Here is a 12180-nt window from a genome sequence, read left to right on the forward strand (position 1 = left end):
TGAAATCTAACGCTTTTTAAATCTTCTGTATTAAAATATATTAAAATCAGCAAAAACTACAGTCTCATTTGCTTCACACGTTCTGTCGGCACAAAATTCCAAAACTCAATTGCCTCGGGTCGGTTCGGAGTGGAAAATCTCCGCGTTGCGGGGGAGAACCAAGACTTAGCTGGAGCTCGCGATTCGTCACGTGTCAATCAAAGTTGCCACCGTTTATCGGTGTTGGAGCAGTAGCATTGAGAGAGAGACGTAACCCGTGAGCATCTTTCACCCCTGATCACTGATCACAAATATATGAGATCAGGGCTTTCACGTATGGATCATTAGACGACTCAGTCATGCACCCGTGCCTCTTCTAAAAACTAAGTGCACGACTTCAGTTGAATGTTTTAACTTAAAAGAAAGGAAAAAGTGGAAGAATATAAAAATCAGCAGGAAAGTCGCTAATCGTATTTTACAAAATTTGTCGCCGAGACTGATTCAAAATTCCCTAGATTTAGCGACTTATCGCTAAATATGGCAACACTGATGTGCAGTAATAATCTTAATATATAAAATTGAATGTGGGTATGTATGTATGTATGTATGTATGTATGTATGTATGTATGTATGTATGTATGTATATGTGTGTGTGTGTGTATGTTCTCTATACAAATCTACACGCTTTGACCAATATGTGCCAAAATTTGCACATTTAACCTTCATAACCAGGAGAAGAACATAGGCTACATTAAAATTGTGCAAATGGAAGTTAAGTTAATTAAAATTATAAAATATAAAAATAAATAGATCAAATCTTCATGTATAATATTATAATACAAAATCTTCTACAGTCAATTGTTCTTTTATTATTGTCTGTTGTATTCAAATTCACGAGGCCTTGGAAATTTTAACACGAAATTAAATTACATTGTTGTTACAGATCGCGAAAGCTAAAACTAGATAATTCATGCAATATCTTTACTCAGCCCAGGAACGTATTATGAATTTCTCAATGCAGTTGTACATAGTGAGCAGACTGTGTTGTATCCAACTGAATTCTTGAATTCTTGAAACCACAAGGATTGCTATCATATAATTTAATACTTAATATTGAATCACCAAAAGTACTATTGTGAAATACTGACCCACCAAAATTATGCAATGAAACAAGAATTGGTGTGAAAAAACTCATTAAGAACGTAGTAATAGAAGTGACAATATTAACTGGCAAAACGAAAGAAGATGTTTTTATCCACGCATTCTTATGATACCCACTAACATGCGTTTCGATTTTAAGTAACAGCAATTTCAGTGCGACTAGCATTTGTAATGGTCATATTAAAATTAAGCTCAAGGACAGTCGCTCAAAGTTGCAGACATTAACTTAAAAACTCCGTGTTTTTCACATTCTCAACTATATTTTGTACAAAGAAGTAGGAAAAAAAAGATTTTACACACATCAAAAAGAAATCCAGTGATACTTTTGTCATATTGCTAATGTAGTATGTGAATGTACGTAAGCCGACTGAAAATAACACTGTCAGGTCAGATAGTAAAAATAAAAATAATATCATACGTCTCTCAAAATATTGTTGTTCATGTCCGAAAATGTGTTACTGCGAAATTCTAACTGTATAATCACGTTACCAATGTAGTATGTTATGCGTTGTGGAAATAATCTCTTAATTTATATTAAAAAAACTGGTATACGTCTCTCAGAATATTAGTCTCTATTTTAAAAAATGACTTATTGCGAATTTATATTGTATCTGTATTCTGTGTATGAAATAAGAATTAATATAGGCCTAATATGTTCTGAATTTGTGAGATAGAGTTTCTCAGGTCCTATTAAAAAATAGGCATGCAGAAGTCAAGGGGTAAAAAATCTTCCAATATAAATTAAATGATATATGTATATATTGATTCTTTGGTACAACCAGTTTAATTTAAAAAAAAGAAGCAAAAAGAACAACTCGGGCAACGCCGGGTGCTTTCAGCTAGTTAAAATATAAAAATTAGTTCAAGGTTACTGATTATTAAAACGTTCATATTTTATTGGCGCTCTCGTTACTTATTCTCTTGTTAAACCTAGAAAATTACTATGGGCTTCAAAATAATTTGAAATTAAAAGAGATAGTAAGTGGTAAAAGGCGAATCTTTCTCGCCATGTCTATGTACTGTCCTAAAAAGAATATTTTTTTTTTTAAATAAACTTCTGGATATTTGTTCAGAGAGATAATGGTCATTTCTGTCACAATGAAAATGCTCTCGAACTTCTCACTTTTGATTTATAGGCGTAATGCAAGAGAGAATTATAGATCACACCCTAATTTCGAGGGAAAAACAAATCATACCTGGTATCTTGCGTCATAATCAGATTACTGATATACCGTATGTTTGAATAATATCGACCATGACAATATCAACAATATCGACCATTTCTTTAATTTTTAATTGGGTTATTTTATGACGCTGTATCAACATCTCAGGTTATTTAGTGTTTGAATGAAATGAAGGTGATAATGCCGGTGAAATGAATCTGGAGTTCAGCACCGAAAGTTACCCAGCATTTGCTCGTATTGTGTTGAGGGAAAACTTCGGGAAAAACTTCAACCAGGTTACTTGCCCCGGCCGGGATTCGAACCCGGGCCACCTGGTTTCACGGTCAGACGCGCTAACCGACCATTATTTCTTAATATGCATTTTGGAGATATAGTTAAGATTCGCATAAGCAAAATATGTGTTAGTTTCATATTGTTGCCATCAGTAATACAATCACTTTCAAGACCCAAATCTTCCCTCCCAGCATAAATAGCATTGTTGACAAAGAAATGAAGTGATGGTGTAGAGGAGTGTCAGTGTTGCCAGATTTAACATATTGGTGCTAATTCTTGCGTAATTTATGTCTTTTTAGTATCTAGTATCTCGGTGTTAGCATAAATGCCATTTTTCCTCGGATCAATTTCTTATGTTCTTAAAGAGAAAAAAGATGGTGAGGATGATATGAATATTTTTTTTGTATCTTAGCTGTAATAATGTTCACTGGACATATTTGTTTCCATGAAGAATATACTGTACAAGAAGCAAGAGCCTACTGAAGAAAATTCTTAAGACTGCAACTAATACAATAAAAAAAAAAAAAACACAAAAATTATGCCGATAAGAATTTCCAGTCACCATACCCTGTCTTCTTATTAAAAATAATCCAATAATTGCTTCTTTCCGAGGCACGTTCGACGCTGGTTCGATTTGCATTGTTATGCTTATTGTTATAATTGTTTACCGCAGGGTTGCCACACGTACGAGTATAATTGTTTAGTAGTACGACTATTTTACTGAAGGGACAAAATTATTTTGGAACTTATAGTGTTGATCTACAATTAAAATGAAATTAACGGTTAATTCTTTTCTTTTTAGACAACTTTTCTTCATTCAGTATGTCGTTGACTAATACGAAAGAAACATGCTTTAACGGAATACAATAAATATGCTTTGAAAATTATTTTGGTGACCAAGTAAGATTAAGGGCCGATTATATAAACCATTTAATCTTAGATCAGAGGTTAAATGATCCTCGTTCTAGCTGAAGTTCGACTTTTTCATAAGTTGGTACGATGGTTGCATTTCCTTTATCTGGCAACCCTGGTTTACCGTCACAATAAAGAGATCGAGATGTTTAAAGCTGGGGGAAAAATCGTAGCGATTCGAACAAGAAATTTCAAGTGTATGTACAGAAATATAAACAGAGCTTCATCAGGGTGAGTGTCTAAATCTCTTTTAATTAATGTTTATTCAAATTTGTGTTTTCATTATTTCGTTTTTGGCTGTGTGAAAAGTTGCAAGAAGCATGCCTATATCCAAACAATGCCCGCTGCCAACAAATACATCTTTTCTGTTAATAATGTTTACTTCCCCACTGCTGAATATATATTAAATTTTTACATCATTTTGATCTAGTTATGTAAAAGAATGAAATTACCATCTTTCTAAAATATGATAAAATGAATAAAATAAGGAGGAAGGAATTAAATGAGAAAGATCTCATCCATCGAAATAGAGTTATGAAATGATCTCAAGATGGAGGTAGCATTCCCTTGCTGAACCACAATAATTTCAGTGCGTTGACGAAGGAAATTGATACATCTAGGATCCCCGGTACAGGACAGTAAAAGAAGAGGCGAATATTGTCGTAAAATTAATTTGAAGTTTATTAATAAAAACAAAATAATAATGTTTATATTCACGTACAGGAATACAGCTTTGTAGGTTTACGAAAGAGCGAGACAAGTTTCGGCATTACATGCGAAATGATATGTTACGAACCTCGGTTCTTGATTTTAACTTACTCCACTTCTGTATAAATAATCAATCATGATGAACATCTCATAAGAAACTGCTAACTAATTTCTAGCGCGTACATCACCATTATCATCACCAATAGGAGTATACGCTTGACGTGGTATGATGGTGTGAAAGGTGGCAAAATTCCAACATTTTGCTTACCTCAATAATTTTGTTATCTGGAATTCAATATATTCTCACTATTCCCCACTAAAGATATGAATCAGTGTAAACAAATATAGCACTTTATAGGATAAACCCTGATTATGTCCACCTCTGAGTTGAGAAGGACCCCTAAGAATATTACCATCCAGGAGTATACATTTGAAGGTGTATCCCAATTCAGATACCTTAGAGTTATTATTAATAATAACTGTGATGTGAGTGGTTGTGTCAACGACAGAATACAGGCTGGAAATCGGGCTTATTATGCTAATCTTCCACTATTTAAAAATCAGTTGTTATCGAGGATGACAAAGATTAAAGTTTATAAAGCATTAGTTCGTCCTGTAGTTACCTTTGGTTCAGAGACATGGACATTTACAAAGAAAGACGAGAACTCTTTAAGAAGTTTTGAACGGAAGATTCTGCGTAGAATCTTTGGCCCAGTCAATGATCATCAAGGATGGAGGACACGCTCCAACAATGAACTTCTTAACCTGATAGGAGGTCAAGATGTTGTAAAATTTATGTAAGCTCAAAGACTGAGAGGCTAGGACATGTAAACAGAATGCCTGAAACACGCACTCCTATTAGAATGTTAAAGGGTAGACTCTATAACAGGAGGAGAAAGGGTAGACCAAAGTTAAGGTGGATGGATGGGGTATCCAAAGATCTTGAAATTATGGGAGTGAGAGGATGGACTAACATGGTAAAGGACAGAGTAAGATGGAAGGCTATTGTTAAGGAGGCCAAAACCCACCCCGGGTTGTAGCGCTAACTGATGATGATGATGATGATGATGATGATGATGATGATGATGATGATGATGATGATGATGATGATGATGATGATGATAAGATAAACCTTAGATCATATGTACCCAGATAGGTCGGCCTTATAGGCTTTGAGGTTAACAATTTTTGTCAGGTTTACTATGCTGCCATCTAGTTGTTACATAAGGAATCACGTCATAATTCCCATTTGAATTGCATTAGCGACTGTACTTCCATCTCGTTTTCGTTTATGGCAGATGGGTGGCGATCCTGGCGGTTGTTCTCTTCAAAGTGCTGCCGATTTTAACATAACGACGAGTTATCTGTTACATTATATGATCTAGGGATAAACACATACACAATTTAAAGGCGTAGGCCTAAGTAATATATGCCGCATACTTTCATTTCATGTTATTCAGAATAGGTCTTCGATGATTATTATTAGTTTTTAAGGCGACTTTATGCTACATGCAACTCTCCAATCGGCAACTACGTAGTACTCATCACAATCTGGCAAACTTGAGCGTTATTGCCTTATTGTTCAGTAAACCTACTCGATATTGAAGCAGTACGTGGATGGAATTCGAGCAAATTATGCCACAAAATTTAAGTTAGTAGTGCAATATACAGAAGAGAACAGAAGGGAATAATGCATCTTGTAAATTCTAAAACAATACATATTTACTTAAATATTTCACCCTTAGTCAAACTTGATTTAAAATGTTTGGCATTTTTTTCAATGCATATATAGGCCTAGGTCTATATATTTTTTTCTTGCGTTATGTGTGTGATAATTAACTTTGTAGAACACAGGTTGCAGGAAATTCTAAAAATTGCATCTAAATAGATTCAATAATTTCAGAGAAAAATGCACTTAAGCTTGAAAAATCTTAACATACGTAAAACTGCATTTTAAAATAAGGATATACTATGCGCAAAACTTTTCTTGATCCTTCGGCTCCATGGTACTCAATCGGTAAGGCTCGGTTATCTTCGTTGACAAGGAGTGGCAACCATTAAACACTAAAATTGAATTGCATAGGAGTACGCCGTGATATCTGATGGTATAATCGCAAAGCCTTGAATATTGTGGTTATTGATTGTTGTTTAATAGAAAAAGGAAAGTAACACGTTGGTCAATTAAATTAATTTTGCTTTCGATCATAGTCCTAGTACTTTTTTTTTATCAAAATTCGTAAGGAAATACCAGACACATCACAGGAACACCTTCGAAATCCTCCTCGGAAACGAACTGTTCACAATGAGGCAGAGAAATAACGGTTTGGAACAGCTTACAATATGTTTACTATTTGTTTCGTTCAGTGCTGAGTTCTCTTTGATTGGCAGCACTGCCGTAAGCAAGGCGGGAATAGTTCCCTCGTCCCTTTAAAAGAAGGATAAGAAAATTTTCGCGGATAGTATGAATTACATTTGCTGCCGTATTTGAAGATACTATATAGGGTTTATCCACAGAGATAACTCCCCCAATATATGAATAGCCAGGTCAATAAGTGCCTAAGTGACACTTCTTTATAAATTGAATTAAGATCGCCATTTCCTTCTATAGGTAGATGTGCATCATATCATGGCAAGAAACACCCAAGTTAGGGCTGTTAGACCACATATGTAAGGTATTGAAAATTAGCCTCAAGGCAATAAGAGACCATGTATGTGACACTTGGGCATTTCTTGCTATGAGGCTGGCACAAAATATAAAAGATTTGTTTACACCAAAGGAAGCAACTAAGTATCTCAGGTACCTTCTAGCAATGTGTGGTCTACGTTTAGTTTACTAAAAAGTGATGTTACTTTCAAGGATTTAGTTATGCCTCAAGATCTTGCTTCCTTTACTGTCTCCATAAATAGAAAGGTTGGAGGATATTTACAAATTTTATAAATACGTCAATCCTGATGAAATAGCTTTCTATAATGCTGTAAAGACAACAGTCATTGAGTCCTTAGCAGCACTGTTGCCAACATATCGCCCTACAATCTCGCTAACTTTTCAACAAAAAGTAGCTAAATCTCTCCAAAGTTTGTTAAGAAATCCCCAGAAATTTCGCTAAAAATTAATAATGAATATCACTAAATAAAAATAAGAAAAACATACATATGCGAAGAAAAATATAATTTCTTCGTCGTCACCCTCTTCTGCGGAGTCTGGTTGTGTTGTTGACGGCTGTGATGTTGATGTGGAAGGTGTGGGAACAGCTGAATGTGAATACAATGTACTTGATCCAATAATTGACATTACACTTTCTGGCAAATTCTTAGTGTGGAAATTTTCACCCAAGCATTTGACTACAATTTTTTTTTTTTTTTGTAAAATCTAACACTTTTTAAATCTTATATATTAAAATATATTAAAACCAGCAAAAACTACAATCACATTTGCTTCACACTAACTGTCGGCACAAAATTCCAAAACTCGATTGCCTCGGGTCGGTTCGAAGTGGAAAATCTCCGCGTTGCGGGGAAGAAACAAGAATTAGCTGGAGCTCGCGACTTGTCACGTGTCAATCAAAGTTGCCACCGTTTATGGTGTTGGAGCAGTAGCATTGAGAGAGAGACCTAACCCATGAGCATCATTGAATCAGTATATTTCATCCCTGATCGCTGATCACAAATATATGAGATCAGGGCTTTCACGTATGAATCATTAGACTACTCAGTCATGCACCCATGCCTCTTGTAAAACTAAGAAGTGCATGACTTCAGTTGAATGTTTTAACTTAAAAGGAAGGAAAAAGTGGAAGAATATAAAAATCATCAGAAAAGTCGCTAATCGTATTTTACAAAATTTGTCGTCGAGACTGGTTCAAAATTCCCTAGATTTAGCGACTTGTTGCTAAATATGGCAACACTGCTTAGCAGATGATAACTTAATATCGATGACGTGTGAAAAATAACAAATCTCTTTGAATCATTGTTGCTACTTTGACGATCCCAAGTGATTTCTCTTCACAGTCTTTTTAAAGGTATACATTGTAGTCAACAGTTAATAGTTTCTTTAGCATGTTTTGTTTTCTTTTATTAAGGTTTCGTTAGGAATGTAAGAATGAAAGACACAATAAAATAAATTTAATTTGAGAATATTTCATTGTGAATGTAACTGTATTATATTATTTGAATAAAATGTAAAAAAACATGTTAATTAGAATATACTACCAAAGAGAAAAGGAAACAAAAGGAAATAGTATTTAAGAAACGTTTGATAAAAAATCAGATGAAAAATTCTTGCAGTTAACACAAGACATAGCCAAGTGACAACCTGAAATCAATAACTAACCAAGTTACTAAAATTAAATTAAATTTTGCCAACAATTTGAAGACCATAGAAATAAATAAGTATTGTCTTCATATTAAGCTTGTCACGAAAAACTGACATTGCAATACTTTTTTTTTTCTAAAAACTTGTTCTTCGTTATTTGGTCACTTATTGACTTGAGCTATTCATATATTGTTTTAAAGAGCTTGTACTTTTTTAAACAAAATAAGTAATTTCAAATCATTCACCATTTTCCATAAATTTAACTCTTATTTCCTTAAATTTAACTCCCACGAAAAATTTAAAAGATTTCTTCTACATTTACAGCTTAAATAGCTTTCATCTCTGGCGCGCATAGAGGCTACACACTATTTTATTTTAATATGTAATGCATAAGTCATAATTTTGTCCTTTTTCAACAGAAATTGTATTAAAATGTCTATCCTAAGTATTGTTCCGTGAACGATCTAAAAAACGTTAAGTTGGGATTCTAAAAATGAATTGTACGAAAATTCGCTTATCCGAAATCGCTTCTTTCCCCAGTGTTTCGTATGCATCAGCAAGATTTCGCTGTATTTAAATTGGAACATAAAATAAATAATCCCACGTTTTTATGTTGTACAATACTTACTTATAAATGGCTTTTAAGGAACCCGAAGGTTCATTGCCGTCCTAACATAAGCCCGCCATCGGTCCCTATCCTGTGCAAGATTAATCCACTCTCTATCATCATATCACACCTCCCTCAAATCCATTTCAATAGTATCCTCCCTTCTACGTCTCGGCCTCCCCAAAGATCTTTTTCTCTACGGTCTCCCAACTAACACTCTATATGGATTTCTGGATTCGCCCATACGTGCTACATGCCCTGCCCATCTCAAACGTCTGGATTTAATGTTCCTAATTATGTCAGGTGAAGAATAAAATGCGTGCAGTTCTGCGTTGTGTAACTTTCTCCATTCTCCTGTAACTTCATCCCTCTTAGCCCCAAATATTTTCCTAAGAACCTTATTCTCAAACATTCTTAATCTCTGCTCCTCTCTCAAAGTGAGAGTCCAAATTTCTCAACCATACAGAACAACCGGTAATATAACTGTTTTATAAATTCTAACCTTCAGATTTTTTGACAGCAGACTAAATGACAAAAGCTTATCAACCGAATAATAACAGGCAAATATAATATAATAAAATTATACTTAATTAGAAATGCCTAATTCGCTAAATGAATTGTTGATTTGGAAGACAGACGATACGTTTTGTAACTGTTCCAAATTTATGGAACTGAAGTACCATTTTATAATGTATATTTGGCTATTGACAATACATTTCTTACCTTCGAGATGGTCATGATGGCTCCTACAGTTTCTGGTGATGTGAACTATTGGAATAGTTGGCTAGGAGTGACTTCACTGAGCAAGAGAATTGCCTTTTATACACTCCGACATTGTACCTTCTTTGGTGTGGCTTATGGGTAAACGAAGACTAAGACACGCCTCTTGATGTTCAGTTGTTAATTCATCACGACATTTCTTTCTATTCCTTTTCCCCTCAAAGTATCTAGCCTTTAATTATTCTGATGCAGTATATAACACCATATTACACTAGACAATCTTCCTGACAACGACATTATTATTACTTGAGAAGAAACAGAAGTTATTTTTAATAATTATTTATATTTCAGACTTTGGTATCAGCTTTTAAAATTGATTCATTATTGTTTTATATTGGTGTTGTGTTTCTTGGAGTTACGTCATAACGTCTCATCTCTTGCATCATCCTGAGTGTAATATTGCCTCCGAAGAATGCAGGACAGTATAGGGAGGGGAAGAGGAAGGAGAAGTTGAACAGAATGTTCGCGTAACAAGTTGCAAACAGCCTGCTTATCTCATAATGGAACGTATCTCCTCGCATTGCATCCACAATATAAAAAAATAGATCACTTTCCCTTTCAGAGCGCACTGGAAGCACATATGATGTATGGTCAGTAGATCAAGTCATTAATTGTCAAGACACCGAAAATCAACCATTGTGTCCATCTCGAATGGCTTTTGAAAGTAGAATCAAGTAACTGTAATTTATTATTTGTTATTTCTTTTATTAATATTTATGAAATACATTGACATTTTTAGTGACTGTAGTACAATTTATTAAAGATGTGCATAATGGGAGAAAATCTCGATATAACTTACAGTAAAAGTGAGTTGAACGTAACTGAAGATGAATTATTTAAATTAAGTACAACTCGAACTACAGTGAAACCCCGATAATACACGCCCATTTCTTACGCTATCCCGCTTTATAGCCTACGCTCTTTTCATCAGGTTCCTTGACATCCCTACATGTAAAATCCACCTCTTAATATGCTCATGATCCCGTTTAATACACTCTTTCATCTGCTGAAAATTCTAAAATACCGTACTTTAAAGGCTACTGAGAAAATTTTCTTGGACTTCTACATTTACCGCTAGCGCCCGCATATTCAAGGATTTATATGAGTCTTTGTTTGGTGAATACAATAGAATGGAATGCGATTCTTGAGTACCTGCAAGAATACTGTTTCCAGAATCTGTCCTTCTTGCTGGCAGTTTTAAATCGCATTGTCAGTGAAGACTTGACGAAGAGTAAGTGAAGCAAATTCTTCTCGCAACAAAGCCCTTGCCGCGGTGCCTATAATTCGTAGATTCATTAATGTTTCTAGTAGTCAAATTAGTCATGTCATTTCCGATTTAAATCATATGGAAAATGCAGTTATTCGTAGTACTGAATCAAGTGCAAGACAGAAAACAATTTTCTACTTTTTTAATAAAGGGGCACTTTAATTGATAGGACAGTGTATTTGGTCTGACATTTTCTGAAAGGAAAGAAAATAAAATAACCTTTTATATTCCATAATTACAGTATTTAATCCTTAAATTTCTTCAACATACCTTTGGTTAAAATTTAAGAAATCCAAAAATGGCCCATTCTCGCTAATACGCGGTCCCGCTTAATTTATATATAATATATTACCGTATGGTTTTACTTCTCATAGGAGTTTTGTTTTCCTATTGTCAGTGGTATCAAATCATTAATTGTTGCTGGGGTCAACGTCTCAACTCTCATTATAAAGGAACTCTAGAGTCTAGACATTACAGATAATGGCGGATTTAATATTTCATCGGTCCAATTTATTTTGTGCGAGATCGTGCGTATTTGCTTGTTTTCCGCACAGAACCAATACGCGGTAAGTGTGAAATACCACATTCAGTATTCCCAACGTAACACACATAACAATTTCCCTCTTCTTGCCGCTTAACCGCGACATTCATTTTACTGCTTTAGGCTTTTAACATATTATTTGTAGAGACGTTTAACATAGTAATAATTATAAATTGGAAACTTACCACTGCAATTTCACCTAAATTGCAATGTTAATTATTGTTTTTAAATATTTGCAAAAATTAAGTAAAATCTACTACTCCACGAAACTTATTGCATTCCTGATACAAGTAACATTAAGGAAGCCGTGAAAAAATCAACAAGATTCCAGATGCCGATGTTATTACTGCAATATGTTATATAAATAATATTGTTAAACTACAGAGTGTTCCGCTTATAAGTATAACAAAAGAAATAGCTATAACTTCTGAATTAATACAAGTATATAGTTGAAAC

General features: G+C 34.3%; 1 protein-coding gene across 1 annotated transcript in view; it reads right to left on the reverse strand.

Annotated features, from left to right (window-relative positions):
• Window positions 1-9948, reverse strand: part of LOC138716211 (cuticle protein 7-like) — a 28838-nt gene extending 18890 nt beyond the window's left edge. The window contains exon 1 of the mRNA XM_069849046.1: window positions 9860-9948. Coding sequence (XP_069705147.1) covers window positions 9860-9874 — 15 coding nt within the window. The 5' untranslated portion in view covers window positions 9875-9948. The remainder of the gene's footprint in view (window positions 1-9859) is intronic.
• Between the last annotated feature and the right edge of the window lie 2232 nt (window positions 9949-12180).

This window comes from Periplaneta americana, chromosome 16 (genome assembly GCF_040183065.1).
Source record: "Periplaneta americana isolate PAMFEO1 chromosome 16, P.americana_PAMFEO1_priV1, whole genome shotgun sequence".
Classification (NCBI taxonomy): domain Eukaryota; kingdom Metazoa; phylum Arthropoda; class Insecta; order Blattodea; family Blattidae; genus Periplaneta; species Periplaneta americana.